General features: G+C 44.5%; 1 protein-coding gene across 1 annotated transcript in view; it reads right to left on the reverse strand.

Moving 5' to 3' along the window:
• Nucleotides 1-3036: 3036 nt before the first annotated feature.
• The window catches only part of SCG5 (secretogranin V), a 65946-nt gene continuing 49795 nt past the window's right edge, over nt 3037-19187 (reverse strand). The window contains exons 5-6 of the mRNA XM_078659449.1: nt 13240-13293; nt 3037-3132 (exon numbers count right to left, since the gene is read on the reverse strand). Coding sequence (XP_078515575.1) covers nt 3037-3132; nt 13240-13293 — 150 coding nt within the window. The remainder of the gene's footprint in view (nt 3133-13239; nt 13294-19187) is intronic.

A 19187-nucleotide genomic window follows, 5' to 3' on the forward strand; every position in this document is an offset into this window, starting at 1 on the left:
GAAATTTTACAATAACCCCAAAAAATTTTCTTGTAAATATGGTAGCGTGAATGAGTAGATGAACTTTTGTTAAGAGCAAAATACGTGCATATGATGTGCCAAAGCTGTGCACATCAGCGAGTAGATGTAGTGCTGAAAAGCTGTGCACGTCAGCAAGTTGATACTGTGCACATCAGTGTATTGAGAGAAAAATGTATGCAGAAGCTGTGCACGTCAGCGTGCAAGGACTGAAAAGCTGTGCACGTCAGCGTGCAGAAATTGAGTACTTGAGCATGTAATTATTGGTGTAGAAGGTATAATCTAGTATAGGCTGTGCGCATCAGCGCGAAAATGTGGATGTTCTTCTCTTTTGTCTTTTTTTTTTTTTTTAAAGTAAAATTAGTTGTGTGCTTGAGCTGTGCACATCAGCGTGATAAAATGAAGTATGAAGAGCTGCGAGCGTCAAGCTGAAGAAGTCTCAGTGAAAAGAAGACGCAGCTGACGTAGTCAAAACAATGAAGCCAGGGTTGAAATTGATGCGAAGCCTTTGTGACGTGAGAGCGTTGGAAATCCGGAAGAACGTCGTGGCGCGGTGATTGACACAGAGGAAAGGCGTTTCGACGTGCAGGTTGCTATGGACAACGAAGTGCGTGCTGGCGCTGGGCGGAGGTGAAAATTCGACTACGTCATCATTACACAGCGTAGCTTGAAGGTGGAAGAACAAGCGGTAAAGATATACGTTGAGCAGGTAATGGACGGTCAAACACAAACAGCGCTTGGGCGGTGAAAACACACGCAGTGCAGAAAATGAGGAGTGAAGTAATGCGTGGTGCCGGTAAGGTTAAAGTCAGTTGGTAGAACGAAATTAAGTAAACAGTTTGATGGTGCGCTGCATAGCACGTAGCGAAGCTTGAAACTGACGATAGTCGGCAAGTTGTAATAAAGGAGACTGGCAGTTGGGACGGCTCTCGGTAGTTTTCAAAGAGAACAGTGCGTAGGAAATAATGGTAAATGTACTCACATGGAAGTGGGTTGTAGATAAGGAAAGTGTTCATAAAATCAAACCGCTTTGTTTGATGAGGTTGAATTGTAGGTAGAAGCAACAGCTGAAGAACAGCTGACCATCCTCAGTCGCCAATGTAAGGATGAGGCGGAGACAGAAGCTGTAGTTGGAGATTTAATCAGGAAAAGAGAGCCGTCCAGCATGAAGGGGAGACAGGGCAGCTGCAACTGCCAAACAGAGAACATTGGAGGAGAATGTACAGTACATGAAGAACCCACAGGTGACATCATGGAGTTCTTACAAGTATTGCATAATACAGATCACCACACTAAGTCAGTAGAATTATTTGAAATACTGACTTAAGAGACTAGAGACTCTTTTGTTTATACACAAGAAACTTCCTACATTACGTGCAACCATTAAGATTTAGTGCAACATTTCCCTAAGAGAGTAATTATCGTATACTGCTGATTTTTACTGATGCAACTAGATAAAGTTATATTTTTGATATATACTTACCTGTGTGGTCTCAGTTTGTGGTGGATTGGGGATTATTGTTGTGTTAAGTGCATTTATTATACACATTGCCTTAGGGATAAGCCTGTCTGCTCGTGCCAAGCTACCTAGAGGGTGAGCAGGGGTTATCTACTGTGTGTAATTCTTCACCCTGACTAGAAGCAAGGGTCCCTACTTGGTCTAAGGTACTTACCTCTGCCAATTAGAGACCCCCAGATCTAACAATGGCTATCTATAATGTTCTCAGAATGGTCCTTTATTATAGGCAAAGATGCAGAACAAAAGAAGCAAGATTGTGACTTTATTTGAAAGCAAACAATGTGCCCAAAAATATTTTAAACTTGAAAAGAACTGAGGAAGTTTGCAGACAGTTTTGCTACACTGTTGTGCAACTTTTTAGTTTAAAAAAGAAACAATTCCCAAAAACATGCAACTTGAAAAAAAAGGTGAGGGTACGGACCATTTTACTAAACTGTAGTGCATTTTTTAAAGACAACTTTAGACAGCGTTGACGTAAGGCATAAAATGTGCTTCTTAAGGAAGAGACTAAGGCTCAGATTTACAAAAGGTGGCCACTCAAAGGTACATCACTGCGTTGTATGACAGAGAGAGAACAGGAGAGCGCCATATCTACAGAGATATGGCTCTTTCCTCCCACCTCCCTAGCTCCAGCACACATCAAGGCTGCCAAGTGCCACGCACACATCTTTGCACCATAGTGCAAGGGTGTCTGTGTGAGTCAGGCATAGGTTTAGTACTGGAATCCAGTAGAAAATACTGACTAGACAAGTTTTCAAACTTTTCCTACTTTGTGTGTGTGCTGTATGGAAAAGAAAGGAGAAATGAACACATTTCTCCTTTTAATGCCTGCTTTCCAGCAGTGTTAATTAGTGGCGCAAAACCCAGTCTACTAGTGTTAGTAAAGAGGGGTTTGTGTCACAAACCATGGGTGGTTGCATGGGATTCAACCCAGATCTGTGACTGGGGGTGAGTGTTTGAAAAGTTTCGGCACTCCGTCCATCATCTCCTTATGTTTGCTTTGTAACACCCATGCAACGCCCTTTAAATGCTAAGTAATGCAATGCAGCGTTGTTTTGGAAATCCCCCAAAACTATTTGCATCTGGTTTGCGTTAAAAAAGTAACGCGAAACGTTTGTACATTTGGACCTAATTTCCCTAAAACTACACCATTTGTTTGCGGTTGGGGTGCTCATGTCCAGTACTCTAATGCTATAGAGCCATGTACGCGCTCTACAAGTTCTCATACATACATATACACAAGGTGGCAGAAAACCTGTGCTCTTAAATCTGAAACCAGCACTGGAATAAGACAAGGAAAGAAAAACCTCAAACAGAAACAAACTATATTTTATTGACTATGACAACATGATGATGTGAACAGTGATTCCTTCCAGTCACAACTTCGTAAATAATAAATGCAGCTGTCTCCACCAGGAGGCGCAATCAGGGGTCTATGCAGGCGCTATGGGGTGCTTGTCGAGGGGACTGCATGTAGTGCCAACATCCAAGGTCCATTCTTACTCTGTGTCTTTCTCCTCTTCTGAAAAACGCGGCACTGACTTCTTTGCTACCACGGTGTCCAGCCGCTGTCCTTGGAGGTATGGGTTAGTGCTCTAAATGCAAACAAAAACACTGTTAAACCACAACACCAAAGGCCATATGTACGAACGCATTTTTCCATAGACACAGAATGGGTAAAACCCTTTGATACATCTGGCCCTCAATCCGGCAAAGCGAAGACGCAAAGAAGCGAAGTAAGATCTAAGGGCTGTCAACAAGTATCACAACACAAGACCCAGAAAAGCAAAGACAGGAAGGGAGATGTAGGGACCATCAATAAGTATCAAAACAGACAGAACTGTGTTCGTCTAATGATAATCCTATTTCCAGCCCCATTGGTCATTCGGAGGGCTTTGTAATCGGCCCCACACTGCTCCACTTAGGGATTTAGGACATTTTTAAATCCAGAAAAAGACCTTCAAAATATGTAGCTGAAAGTCAAAAAGTTCCATGGGTTTCATTGTGTTTTTTTTTTTTTTTATTTCAAAAGATTTTATTAGCAGAAGTTTTTACAAAACAGTACAGAGTAAGCCGATCGAAGGCAACACTGGTAAATATAAACATACGCATCGGTAATAATACATACAGGCATGTTGCAGCGCTTGTGTGCTGGTTATACATAGGCTGCTTGGGTCCTTGTCATTACATACCGGTCATATGCATTGCCCCCTACGGTCGAAAGAGATCGTGTGTAGAGGTGAGTAGGACGGAGACGAGAAGAAGAGAGAGAAGGGACGGACACAGGTGCGGTTAATAGAGGTTTGTATGGCCAGAGAGTTTTGCAGACGGGTTACGCCAGGGGGGGATGGGGGGGGGTCTGTGTAAGGGCAGATGGTGCATTCACGGCGGTTTCTGCTAATTATGATTTTCAGCATTGAAGCATGCAATCTGAAAGTAGCATGTGCCCATTTTCTTTCTCCATCCCTGTGTCTATGGATCTTTTCTACCACCCTCTGCCTAGACGGGAGTTCAAATAAACCCAGTGGTTGCTTTACCCTCCTGGCAAAATAAATAAAATGTGGATAAAGAATATTCCACATGGCCCCTCATCCGACTCCCATTCATTTTGTCTTGGAGGTACCATACTTCCAAAATGTTAAGCATAAAATAGTACAAATCTAAAAATGTAGAAAGCCATCCAACATTTAATGGACTTCCTCTTGACAAAAGATGAACCTACGGATAATGTAATTTAATTATTTAACTATGATAAGACTGGAAATTATTTGAAGAGTTATATCGACACTGGCAGACAAAGCAACAATTTATTATTTTAAGAACTTCAATTATTAGTAGGCGACGGATGATCAAAAATGAGATGGAAAAATCTAATCTGAGAAAGAAAGAAGAATTAAAATCAATGGGCTCAATATTTTAAATAGTTTTGAATAAACAGGTTATGTCTACATTCGAAATATTTAGCAACAAATAAGTAACACAGATGATTTCTATGAGTTAATTCAAGATTAAGATGTCCTCTCTTAACCACAGATACAAATTAGAACCCTTGAAAGTTGCCAGATACCTGGGGCATACTTTCATTTCTCTGGGTGTTCAGATTTGTTGGCGGCTAATGTCCACTGTGTGACTGTCACTTTAAATAGCAATAATAGCCCTGTTTATAATTTTCAGTAACTTCAAATTAATACTCTCTTCTATAATTAAGTCTTTGATATTTTAAGAGATCAGTCGTGATGAAGCTGGATACCTACCGAGCTGTGTTTTTGTTTTTGTTAACTAAAATAGCTACAGGGTGGGGAAGCATCCGCTAGTTTTTATTTTGAATTTACATCGAGTAAAACTAAAAAAAAAACTAAAATAATGTTTCATAAGCCCTTTAATCACATTTAGATTTCGGATCCTGTTTATACTACTTACGACTTGAGCAGTTTGATATATCGTAAAGGTTTTAATAACTATCTAATAAAAATATAATAGTATTAAGTTTGGGGCCATACAAATCAGTAAAGCACCTTAAGTGATATAGATAAAATAACTTCAGATTTCAGCTGCATACACTATATATGTTCAAGGAGTACAACGCAAATAAACATAAGCCTTCTGGCCACTAGATGGCATGATTCTGCCGTCTATGTCAGACTATTACACAGGAATGGATCCCTGTCTTAAAGGGTCACTCAGGGAAAAGGAAACGAAAGAATTGCTCCTTACTCACTGCTGACTCACCAAACACCCCCGACTACAAGGCACCTAGAATTTCCATTTCTCTGATGACGTCTACTGCGTGTTTTGATCCCAGATTCTTAAAATTCATATTGGATGTTTTATGTAGCAGACCACATCATTGTCGACATCAGATCGGTTACCACTTATGGACACATACTAAAATTACAAACAATTGTGTTTTTTAATATCATGGGTAACTTTATTACTATTGTAGAAAGAAAGTGATTTTAAACTCATCTTTTGCTATTGCTGGTCTGGTTGAAGCATAAACCACAAACACATGGTGGGTAGACAATGGGTCACCGCATAATATGTCAAAAAAAAAAAAACGGGGTCTGGCGACATTAAAAACCACAAGGCAGAGTTCAAAGCAGTTTTTAAATGTCACCAGAAAACCAAGATGGTAATGCAGGACAATATTTCACATTACCTGTTATGAAGTTTTTTATTATGTTTATTTTGGGGGTAGTAGATTGTTTTAACAATGGGCACTGATTGGAATTAGAATGTTGATGTATGCCTTCAACAAGCAAGTTACTTACCTTCAGTAATGCTCTTTCTGGTGGATACTCTTTCTAACTGCAGATTCCTCACCTTTAGAATATCCCCGGGCACCAGAGTGGCTCCAGATGTTTCTAAAGCAGTGCTCCCGCGTGCTGCGCAGCTCTGCGCTGACTTTGTTCCACTCCGGAAGTGATAGGGCGGAGCTGCATATAAGCGCCACCCCTGAGCACTGACGTCAGTTTCTTGCTCGACTCTTTCTATGCTGTCGGACGCGGAGCACAAAACAATTGGAGGTACCAGTGTACAGATATCTAATTTGGAACTTTTTTAAATGGTAAAAGGCGACCGAAAGAAAGGGGAGGCGGTAGGGCAATGTGGAATATGCAGTCGGATAGAATATATAGCACAAAGAGCGTTATTTAAGGTAAATAACTAGTTCTGTAATGGATACTTGTAACTGCAAATTCCTCGCCTTTAGAATAGATGCCAAAGCAGTACCAGGTGGGGAGTCAGTGGAGAGGGCAAAAAGTCCTGCACGACAGAACTGGCAAAATGCCCTTCCTATTGAGCGTGGATGTCAAGGCAGTAGTGCTTCGCAAATGTGTGCACTGGCACATGGCACAGCCTGGCAGGTATTAAGAGCAGACACTTTGCAGGCCAATACAGGGGTAGCAGCCTTGGCCATGGTATAATGGGCCTTAAGTTCTTCCGGAGGCTGGTATTCGTCCAGTGCATAGCAGATTTTATGGCAAAGGACTATCCAATTTGACAAAGTCCTTTTCTCTACCCCTGTACCTTTCTTTACCCCAGAGAAACCCACAGAAAGCTGATCATCCACCTGATGGTCTTTTGTGCGATTGATGCAAGGCTTAGGGCTCTTTTGGGGTCCAGTCAATGACGTCTCTCCTCTTTCAATGGGTGAGCCTGAGGCAAGAATGCTGGGAGGGAGATGGATTGCCCAACGTGAACAGGAGTCCCAACTTTTGGCAAAAAGACCACCCTAGTCCTCAACACTAGTTTGTCTGGAACAAAGGTGGTGTGGCCTTGCGCTCGCTCATCGACAAGCTGAGGTGATCGCAGTGCAAAGACAGTTTTGAGAGTCAGAAGCTATGCAGTGGCTCAAAGCGGGTGCACATCAGGACAGCAAGACCAAACTGGTATCCCACTGTGGCATGACAAATGTTCGTGATGGGCCATGTGTGCCAAACCTTTAATAAACCACAACATGTGACTTAAACAAGGAAGGTTGGTCTAGTAAATGCAAAAAGCCAGAAAGGGCTGGCAAATAACCTTCAATGGAGCCCACTGGCAGACCTTGCTGGGCCAAAGACAAAACAAACCAATAAAGCAACATCTGTTTGGCTTGCAAATGGTCTATCTTGTAGACTCCACACCAGGCCACCGCTGGAGGAAGATCCTTCTCCTACTTGGCGGCCAAGACATGGAACTCCCTCCCCATCCACCTTCGGCTGACCCAGGATCACCTCTCCTTCAGGGAAAAGCTCAAGACTTGGCTTTTTGAGCAGTAACGAACCCCTCCCCCCAGCGCCTTGAGACCCTACTGGGTGAGTAGCGCGCTATACAAATTGTTGTTGATTGTTGTTGATTGTTGAGGCCAGACTTGACCCAGGACCTGGCATACACAGATTTCATAAACAGGCGTCTGGCAAAAGAAGAATGACATACACAACCCCTCAGATGGTAGATTAAAAGCCATCAACTACAGCGACTCAATGTCCATGCATGGGGGTGTAGATTGCACAGGCTCAGGTGCAGAACCCGGCCCTGTGACAGAAAATATTCCCGAAGCGGCAGTCTGACCAGGCCATCAGCAAAGCTGCAGCATAAGGGGGCAATCCTGAGTGTTTTTTAACTCTTCCTGCAGCCTGTGGCACTCGCTCGGGCCTCAAGGATCTCCAGGGGTCTCCACTCATGTTACTGCCAGCGGATCTGCCCTCAGCGCCATCTGAGATCTTCAAACCCGCCTCAGGTGCTACCCGGACCCCAGTGCTGACTTCCATTACAGCTCCAAGACCTGCACCGGTCCCTTCTTCGTCAACGTTGGTCCAAATGTCACCACGGCTGGAGGTGGATCCTCTGCCGAGTCACTCCAGTGTCCAAGCTGAATCCGCCTCGACCCCAAATGACATCACGCTCTGATTCCACGCTTGCACACCTGATCCCTATACAGTCAGATTCAAACAGAAACTCCTGCTACCATGGAGCCATCCTAAGTTCTTCCACCAGCTTTTCGGTTCTGACAAAAATTTGCCACATTTGAAGACAACAGTGGAGATAATTTGGGATGATTTACCCACACTTTATGATGATGGCAGTCTATACACAGATTTACAGGAGGCCAGTGGGCTGGATACATCCTCTGATACAGGGTTGAGTTCCCAACTTGAGCTGCCAATGGAAGAGAATTCTTCCTTTGCCGTAGTTATCAGAAGTTCTGCTGAGGTCTTGGATTTAGAAATTCCGTTTATAGAGGTTAACATTCTTCTTCTAAGCCCTTGCTGCCAATTAGTGAAGCCCTAAGTGACCCTGTTGGGTACTTGGTCTTAATCTTGTTCGCCTGACCGATGAACAGACAGGTGGCCAGATACCACTGACAGGCACCTGGCGTCCCCGATTATTTTACACGGCACCCAATGCCTCAGAGTTTAGTAGTCCAAGCATCTACCAGCAGGGTGAATCCTAATGTGTTCTCCACAAACCAGAAAGGGAGTACAAAAAGATTGAGACATTCAGTAGGTAAATCTTCTCTTCAGCTAGCCTAGCTTCAAGGTTGATCAATGCTAGTTCTCTAGTAGGCTGTTATATGCATGCCCTCTGGGACATGGGCATCAAGATTTTGCTAGTGGTCCAGGAGTGTTCAGATCCTCCTTAGCTCAAACCGGTCAGGATGCAGCCAAATATATAATTTGGGACAGTCTGGACTCATACATTTTTGGGGGGACAAGGATTCAGCGCTAGTGTGATGCTTTGCCACAACACATGGATGAGATCTTCAAGCTTCTTCTGAGATATGCAGGCAAAAAATCTGGTTCCATCCTGTTGCACTTCATGAGAAGCCAGGCTACGGCGCACTCTCGGGGCCTTTCAGTCCATGCTACACAGTTCCCTCATCAGTTTCGGTCCTTACTGGTCTACTCCTAAAGTTTGGGGTATAGACGGTGCCAGGTCCCACAGCCCCTTCTTTAGATACCTCAGCCCTTTTGTGACAGGGGATAGGGATCTGGTACTCTACATGCAGGCCATCAGGGGCACCGATCTCCCCAGTTCCCCTCCCCTGCGGCATCAGCCTCAGAACCACTTTAGTTTTCCCTATGCGACACACAACCACCCTGTGGAAAGCAGGATTTTACATCTTCTCCAAGGATGGCAGTCTATCACATCCGACGTATGGGTCCTCCAGATTGTCCATCGGGGCTCTGCCCTTCTGTTCCTCTCTGACCTTCTATAACTTCCAGCCACATCAGAGTGGCTCTGACAAGGACCTATCCATTTTACTGGAAGAGGTGCAAGCTCACCTGTCCTTAGGGCCATTGAGGGGGTGCCATAATGTGTTTACGACAGTCACAGCATGGTTTGCATCCATTGGGAGTTCCAAGGCACTCGTAATGAGGGGGAAACATCCTTTAAAACGCAACTTTTACCACGCAGTGCCTTTACGACGCAACTTTTACAACGCATTGCGCTGGGGGGCGCTCTAGGATAGGGAATACGTTTAATTTACTGTCCAACACCTTCCCTAGTGTCCACGGGGGCTGGAGTTGGAATAGTAAATTAAACTATTCACTATCCAGCACCCCAAAGCGCTATGCGTTGTAAAGGTATGCGATGTAAAAACCGCGTTGTAAAGGCAAGCGATGTAAAAGCATGCGTTGTAATGTCATACATCCGTAATGAGGCTGTAAGTGCCTTAATTGAGTATGATTCTTCCAAGTGTGCTTGGCCTTTGGATTGTCGCTGTCAGTTGTGGCCCCAGTAGGTGCTCTTTTGTATTTCATGGTAGGCTCAAAAATTGTTGTAATTTGGTAGATTTGTGTATTGATGGGAACATGGCTTCAATTACGCCAGGTTTCTTATTGCCCCTTTGTCTGATGGCATCTGGTTGTGTTTTAGGTTCCAGTCCCTGTGTTTTATAATGGCTGCCCTGGTCATAGATTGCGGAATGTGCCTTTACTTGATGACATCTCAATGGGGTTTGATGCCTAAAGTAACATCATTTACTAATGGCCGCTTCAAAGAGCAACTATTAAGGCAGCAAAGTGAATTAATGTATGTATAGTAACTGGTTATTTGAATTAATTCCTTGTTTGTCTGCTCAAGGGCTTCTTTCATTTACTTAACTGTGACTTGTAGTATGGTGGATTTCTGAAACTGAGCTACGGTTTCCACATAACGAGAGGATCAGTGTCTAAGGTCAGTAGCGCATAGTCAAATGAATTCTGCTGTGCATAACAAAAGAAGTACAGAGCAGAAAGTACCCAAGGAGTGCATAAGCAAAGAGTGAAGTGCATTTTCAAAGCCTGTAGTGACACTGGTTGTAGTACGTAACCAAGTGATATAGCGCCAATAGGAGCAGTGCATTAGCAAAGGGTATTAGTGCATAGCCTGGGGGTGGGGTCAATGTATAGCCAAGAGGAGTGGTGCTTAGTGCTAACTAAGAAGGTAGTACATATCCAACGAGAAGAATTAATGACAAAGTACATGCATAACTGATGTTGATAGGAGATAGTCTTGGCGGGTAGTAGAGCAGGATGTCTTGCAAACGAAACAGTGTATGTAATAATCAGTGGGGTGTAGTGTATAAGCAACAAGACTGGTGCAGAATGAAAGGAATTAGTGCAATGCCAAAGGGAGTGGTGCAAACCAAGGGGTCTAGTGCATAACCATGGGTTCAGTGTATAACCGAAGGGCGGAGTGCATAACTAAACGGTGTCGTTATCCAAAGGCGGTAGTGCATAAATAGAGGGTGTAAGGCATAACCCAGAGTGTAGTGCATAACTAAAAGAAGCAGTGCATAATCAAAGGGTGCAGTGCATACTAAGGAGTATAGTGCATAACAAAAGGGTGTAGTATGTAACTAAAGTATGCAGTACATATCCCAGGAGAATAGAGGATAACCAAAGGGTGTGATGCATAACCAAAGGGAGTAGTGCATAACCAAATGTTGTAGTGACTACCAAAGGGTATAGTAAGTAACCAAAGACTTTAATGTATAACCACGGGATGTAGTGTGTAACCAAAGGGTGTAGGGTACAACAGAGGTATAAGTGTAATCAAAGAGTATAATACGTTACCAGGCTTCCAAGCAAACTGAAGTGTAACCAAAGAGCAGACTATGAAGGAAAATATGCCACTCTGGGCAATCTGACAGACAAATAAAAGTCAGCCAGAGCTGACGCTACTAGTGCGGAATAACAAAATATCAATGGTAAAGTCTGGGAATATAAAGGATTTGAAGCATTTACCTAGATTATAAACGAATTTCCTATTTTCAGTTTCTATTTGTTGTGGATTCTGATGGGGTTTATTCAGTGTTTTCAAAAAGTGTGAAAATCAGTGGTTTTCAGTACTTACTCTTTTTTGTTTTGCTCCATACGAAATCACAGGGATGGTGTTTTTCCAGTACTTTTAAAGAAATGTTTTATTTCCTTCTCTTCATTTGTATTGCCACATATTCCTCCCATCTATCTTGTTTTGACTCCCTTCTGTCTGTGCACCTGTTTTTTTAATTTGCTCTTTCAAATATCTTTTCGTTATTTCACCTCATTGCCTGTCTGATTTCTCAGTACTCAAACCCCTCTTTTCAGCAGTCTAAACACACCCACTGGCAAGCATGAGCCTGGATGGAGATATGTTTGTACCTCATTAAGATTAGATTGTTGTTGATAAAGATTATCGGTGGACATTTAAAACACTTTCCTACTCTGTTCATTAGTAAAATTGCAAAGATCAGCAGAATGAAGATTTTCTACTTAGAACATAAGATACTGCGCAGTGCTTGGTGTTCTGTTATTGCAAGCCGGTATCAGACTACCCTGTTTTTTGTCTCGAGATACCAAGGAAGAGTTTTCTATAGTCACATCCGAGCCTGTTTCTGCGCTGCTTGGTCACAGGGGATATGACTGCTAGGGTATTGACATTCATATTGTTAGCTGTAGGGTATTCAGGGGCGGCTCCTCCACAATGGCTCAGGAGCGTCGCCCCACTGGCAGAGCAGCAGCTAAAAAAATTATACGATATTTGATTTTTCGTTTTATTGTTATGCAGCTCGCTTAGTCAGTGAGTGCAGGGAGAGGCGGGGCATAGGAGGGGGAAAGAGGAGTGCTAAGTGCACTCTCTAAGTGCACATGTGTGTTTGACAAGGGAGAGGTGTGACGCAGCAGCCAGGGCAGCTGACTCCGGAGCACAGGGCCCACGGTTCGATCCCCGGCGGCAGTTCAGCCCAGCACCATGTGACTCTGGGCAATAGCTTGCTTAATCTTCCCGACAGTGCCTAGAGACACTTAGGGGTGTTTTGTTTGTGCTTTACAGATACCAGGTTAATTTTGGCCAGCCGTCTCAGGCTGACCAAAACACGCATGCGCACTTAGATTTCCCCAGCCCGGCTGCATTAAGCAGCCGGGCTGGAGAAATCCCACAGACTCCCTGGTCTGAGCAGGGCATCTTTCTAGCCTGCTCAGGCCAATCCCCGTGCTGCAAAGTAGTGCAGGGATTGGACAGGGAGTCTGATGCAGCCCCATTGCCTGCTGGGACACGGAAGAAGAAGCACCCGGAGCGACGCAGCTGTCAACTTCAGGTACAATTTTTTTCTCCATGTCTAGACTGAGACACTGCTCAGAGTTCAGCTGCTAATCTGCTGCCCCCTGCACAGCAGTATGCAGTAATATGAGGACACGTGCATTGAGCTGGGCTTCCAAAACAGGGAGAAGTCTTTGGAGGTCCAGGGACCTTGCAGATAGTCACAAGGGCATATTGGGCCTTAGTAGCATAATAAGTAGCTAAACATGACCTGAGTGGGTCATGCCGGGAGCATCCATTATGGAAAATAGCTTAGAGGTTTGCTGCGGGTATACTATTTCCAAAGCAGTAACAGTGGAGCAAAACAATTTTTTCTGATTTTCTACTGAAATGGAAATATTCTCTTTGGTGGTGTTTTATCAGTTATAATCGGGTTTAACTGAAAACCAGAATCCTTAATTATAAATGTTCGCACTATTGACAGATAAGGCAACCGAGTGTAAGAGAAGTAAAATAATTGGTTCCGGGTCACATTGTTTTTTAAGAGCAAACCTAGGTTTAGTAGTCGCATCCCACAGCTCCAAAGTCAACAGTCAAACATTGAGTACAATCTCCTCCTTCAAGTTGGTGCCTTCTATATTTTACATCCTCAAGCCCATCCTACTGTTACCATAATCAAATGTATGTATAAAAAGATTAATATTCACAATTACCCTTTTTCGCCTCTTCTGTGCCCCTTTCATTTTACCAAACAGCAACTTCTTGTTCTGCAAAAGAAATAAAATACAATGTTATTGATCATTAAATATTTGAAAGGTAACATACTTGGACTGGAGTCCCTCGGAAACTAATGTCTTAAATGAAGTACAACAAAATGAACATAAGAGTCAAGCACAACGAAGCGGTAGATGTGCAGCAGTCATAAACATCATCTTTTCAGAGAGAACTCAGGGAGCACAAAGCATCAACATCAATCGCAAACAACCAAAGTTGCTAAGAAACATTCACCCAATAACATTTTTAATATCAGGTGCCCTTTAAAGAAGTAGAAAAGAAAAGGGAGGTCCCCTGTTAGACCAATCTGGGACAGGGGAAATACATGAAGCTAACACAATCCCATTTCCTAGGGAAATTAAATCAAAGAATGCGTGTGCTGGTGGTCAATAGAGTTACGGAACACAATAGAAACAAATGTTGCTACAATGTCAGAAACGCATAAATCAAAAAATTTAACAATAACAAATCAGATAAAAAAAGAGCACAATTTATTCCAATACATTTGTGTACATAATTTCATAAAAACAATCATTAAAAAAGATTCGGATAAACAGTTGTCTCATTAAAAAGTTTGGAAACAACTGTTTATTCGAATCTTTTTTAATGACTGTTTTTATGTAATTATGTACACAAATGTATTGGAAAAAATTGGGCTCTTTTTGTAATTATGATTTGTTATTGTTAATTTTTTTTGATTGATGCATTTCTGACATTGTAGCAACATTTGTTTCTATTGTGTTCAGTAACTCTGTTGACCACCAGCACACGTATTCTTTGTTGCAATTTCCCTAGGAAATAGGATTGTGTTAGGGACTTTTTTTTGCCTTTTAAAGAAGGCCAAGTCCCCTTGGCAGGCAGGAGAGGGTTCTTACAGAGCTGGAATAGTTAACAACGTTTCTTTGCATATATTTATCAATTGTGAAAAGTTACTGGCAAATCGTAGGTTTGAGGTGAGACTGGGTCATTGGCCACATGTTTCAGATGATTCTGCCCTCTTCCAACTAACGTATCAATTATAGCAATTTTTTAATTTCTTTTATGAAGTCAGTTTACTATTTTCCTCTGCATGTTTGCCTCCCGATGGTGCACCGAGCCTTGTGAAGGGTGCACATGCAATAAATGTATCTTATTGTTAGAAATGGGATTCCAGGCTGGCCAGGGCTTGCTCCAAAGTCAGTCAGAGACCACCACTTCCACGTCAGGGCAAGGGAGTTACACGCCAAGATATCCCCTGCTCACCCCCTTGGTAACGTAGCACGAGCAGTAAGGCTAAACTCGGAGGCAATGTGAGTTAAGTGTTTGCGCACGCACCCCCATCAACAACACCCAAGGCCCACCACAAAGGAAACTCCACACAAGGTTATATATAAAAATAGCCTTTGTATTACACCAAAACACATTAGATGAAAACACACACGTTACAATGTGCCAACAGGCACGGGCAGAATTTACAGGGGATATGTACAAGACAGGGCCACCTGGACCACTGTCAGGAATCAGCACTTTTAGAACTAGCACTTAGAATATCACTTAGAACATATAATAATAATCACTTTTAGCACACAACCAGTAACTACTGGTAACCAGGACCTCACTAGCACCACCTGTACTAGGAGAACAACCACCTAAGTATCACAATACCAGTAGGGGTGTAAGCACATAACACATGATGCATAAACATACATTCAGCGGTGTAAGGAAGGAAAACACATGATGCCTAAAAACATTCAGAGGTGTAAGAACATGGCACATGACGCATTAAAACACATTCAGAGGTGCAGGACAACACAATAGCGCAAAAATCAAATTAGTCACCACCTGTGACTGTCCCTAGGCCAACTGGCCTCTCTAGGGCTAGGCCGCCCTGTGTCCCAAAGTCAGGGGCCTAAACGTCGCAGTTGCCCACAAAGTGCTGGGCAACTGGTGCAAACAATGGGGCCACACGTTGGAGCCTCGTGGGCTCAAGAACCAAAAGAAATGCCCCCTAGAGCCTCTCTGGGCTCTACAAACAAAGATGCAGCCTCACTGGGCAGTGGAGTCCCTCACGGGGGACCCGGGAACACTTGGTGCGCCTTGAGCCTCTCTGGGCTCTCACGACAGGTAGGCGCTTCTGAGCTTCTCGGGGCTCCGAAACAAAGAGGGGTTGGGAGCCTCTCTGGACTCGTAGCAAGTGTGCCGCCTTTGTTGGAGTCGCCCCCTCTGGGGGACTCGAGATGCAGCAAATGCCCCTTGAGGCTCTCAGGCTCGTAAAACAAGTGGGGCGCCTGGAGCCTTCTCGGGGCTCCGAATAATCCAAACTGTGCCCTTGAGCCTCTCGGGCTCTAGATCAATTATGCCCCTCGGTGGAGTGAGCACACAGGGGGGGGGGCCACCGGCAATGTGCCCCGACGCTCCCCTCTTCCACAAGCCACCCCGGGCCCCACTCACCGGCTCTGGGAGGCTGCCGGTCGTCTCCTCTTTACCGGTGGCCACACGGGGCTTCAGGGCTCTCCTCCTCTCGTCCTGCGGGGGGGGGCAGGACTTCCGGGGCCTGCTCCTGAGGCACTCCTAGGCTTCCCCAGACCGGGGGAAGGGGAAGGGAGACTCGCCGGTCCCACCCTCGTCCGGGCGTCTTTTCTGGTTTTGCCTGGCTTCCTGCCTCGGGTGTCCGCCAATGACAGCGCGGCCCCGAGCAGGGAGGCGGGCACTTCCGGGTCACACTAGGCAGCGGCCCGGCAACGTTTCAAAATACTCCGGGGCGGCGGCGGTGAACTCGGTGCTCCCTCTAATTTAAATATAAGGCGAGGTGGGCACACGCTCGGGCCAAAAACAGCGCAAAGTCCCTGGCAGGGTGGGCACCTGCCAGGGGACGTTAAAAGCGGCAAAAAGCGGCGTGGGCAGCCGCAAAAGGGAAAGTAAAGCGCTCCCAGCGCTCAAGGACAATTACAGCGCTCCCAGCGCTGGGGTGAAGAAACAGCGCTCCCAAGCGCTAGGAGACAAATACAGCGCTCCCAGGCGCTATAAGCCCAACAAGGTCAGCAAAAGTCCTCCAGGAATGCAGTAAGATGGGGGGGGGGGGGCAAGGCTGGGCCAGGGGCCAGCTCACTGGGCCCTCCAGGCAGGAAGGCAGTCCCAAGTGGCGATTCCTCCTGGCGCCAGCAGCGGCAGCAGCCCCCCTCAGTAAGATCAGGAAAGAACAAATTGTAAGGGGACACAGCCCCTTCTTATACTTGAAATCCCTTTGTCTGTAGGTGCAGGGTGGGGGGAAACCAGTCGCAGCTGGTTTTGGAGCACCCTTGATGGCTCAACCACCCCTTTCATTCACTAAGGAGGCTAGGGTCGTTAGACAGGGGGCGGAGTCAGCATTGTCTGGGGAAAGCCCAGCCCCATTCAGGAACCAGGTGCAGCCCTCCCTCACATCACTCAGGCTGATCTCTCCACTCACTCCTGGGCAGACCCATCCAGACTTCCTGGGGCCAGGCTTGCCAGCCAGCTCCAGCCAATCACACTCCAGCACCCTCACAGCACACGTACAGCCATGTCTAGAAGTGGCACTTCCATACTAGACACACACACGTCGCATACATCATTTTGCAGCATTCAGTCACCCGAGTCTGCACATACCAGACTCGAGCCTGTACACCCCACGCATCAGGAACTACCAGGGACACATACATTCCCCATGCATTCCTACGGGAGGGCAGGCCAACCTCATCACATGCACTCAGAGTGCGCACGCACTTTCCACTGGGACACAGTGAAAGTGCGCAGAAACCAAAAATCACCAACACCAGGTCACTATTAAAAGCAAAAAGTTTAGGGGTGAACCTGCCAGAAGGGCAAAGTCCAACACTTATACTGAACTTTCAGTCCACCTAATGCTCCCCTACACTTTTGACAGACACAACTACATCAGTGCAGACAAGGAATGGTGAGAAAGGAAATATAAGACTAACCCCCAGATTCATCAAAGTCCCGTTTTGCGAGTCCTTAATAGCGATTTTTAAGGAATCGCTATTAAAGACTGGCAAAACGGGTTGCATGTAGAAATCGCAATATTGTTTGCGATTTCTACTGCTTCCTTACTTGCGATTCGGTAATTGCTAATCGCAAATAAGGAATGGCTTTCCCATTCATTCCTATGGGCCTAAAGGCCATAGGCATAATTTGATCAACTGCAGGAGTTTAGAAAAAAACAGACTTCAATGGGTGGTTGGGCTTGCTTTCCCCCATCAACAGAGCAAGGGCTGGAGCTGATATTAGAGAGGAGCTTTTCAGTAAAGGGCAAAAGCCTGAGGAAGGCAATGGACTAGAAAAGTCTCTTCCATGCACCACCCTTCACCAGGACCAGACGTAAGGCAAAGGTGGAGGTGAGGAGAGCCTGAGCCTAACAGAACACTTGCGTAAGAAGGAGCAGTTAGCCGCAGAATGCTCTTTGCGCAGACCTATATAAGCAGGTCTATCACTCTGTCCACGAAAGGGAGCGTTCTGGGTGGATATCTGCAGCAAGGGTTTATGAAGTCTAAAATGTTTATAATTCAGCATTTTTGTGAAAGGTTAGGTACATTTCACATTCTTTCACAATTATTACACAAAGTGTGATGACACACAGGGGATACACCTAGGAAGAGGTGTGGCGCCGCGGCTAGGGTGAATGACTCCGGAATTTGGGGATCATAGTTCGATCCCTGGCACCGGCGGCAGATTAGCCCAGCACCATGTGACTCTGGGCAATAGCTTGCTTAATCTTCCCGATAGCCCCCAGCGCCTGGAGACCCTTACGGGTGATTGTGCGCTTTACAAATGTGGATTTATTATTATTATTATTATTATACTTTATAGCTCCAAGATGTCGCCCAGCTACAAGAACCCCATGGTTTTCCCTTTTGTATCAAGATGTCTTGATCTGACTTTTCTGGTTCTGGAGGATGGACCAGCTCAGTTTCTTCAGATTATATGCATTTTGCACCCATTTTGATTCCAGATTTGAAAATGCCAGCATGTTAAACGTAATTTGAGAAAAAGCAGTTTACTCCTTCTGCTTTTTAACTTCTGGGCAATAACAACATTGATATTTTAAATGTGCTCATCCATTTGCATAAAACACATTGCTTGTTTGGACAGGTTGTAATAATCCAGGAAACAGCTTGAACTTTTAAGGTTTATTCAACAGCACAGCATAGGTTACTTGTACAGCTGCATTCAGGTTCAACTGACCAGAAAGTGCAGAATGCTACATCAGGAAAACTCTGTTCAGAACACAGAATGTAAGAAGAAACATAACATGTCGCATGCAGTTAAAGGGATAGTCCTACTTAGCGAAATAATAAATGAAAGTTATCAGAATGTAACACATCCCCCTCATTAGGAAATAATATGAACATATATTAAACAAATTCTTGTAAGGAGGTGGGTCTTCTTCTGACACGTGTATCAACTTTGACCCTTGAAGCCACTGAGTCAGAACAGGAACTATTGTTTGTTTTAACACTGTCTACATCACTATAGGACTGTAAATGAATATCATTCTGCATGGGACATTTGGCAACTTTACTCACGTTCCAAACTTTGCCATCTTGCGTAATGACAGTATTACTGAAAACTTTTTTAACTTGCATGGGCCTGCCATATTTACTCATGCCTTTGCTGACAATGAAAGGTTTCAAGATTCTGACCCAATCACCAACCTCTAGATTATGCTCTTTGGTTTTCCATTTTTTATTGTACCACAAGGCTGACTTATTTTGTTTGCAATAAACCCTGTTAGCAATTTTTCCAATGTCAACTTCATTCTTCGTTAAATCTTTGCATTTCTCCTTAAACCACCAGGGACAAATATTTGAAGCAGGATCTCTTCCTTTAAGAAGTTTGAAAGGACTAACTTCTGTGGTGGTATGAGGAGTTA

Source organism: Lissotriton helveticus, chromosome 9, assembly GCF_964261635.1.
Source record: "Lissotriton helveticus chromosome 9, aLisHel1.1, whole genome shotgun sequence".
NCBI lineage: Eukaryota > Metazoa > Chordata > Amphibia > Caudata > Salamandridae > Lissotriton > Lissotriton helveticus.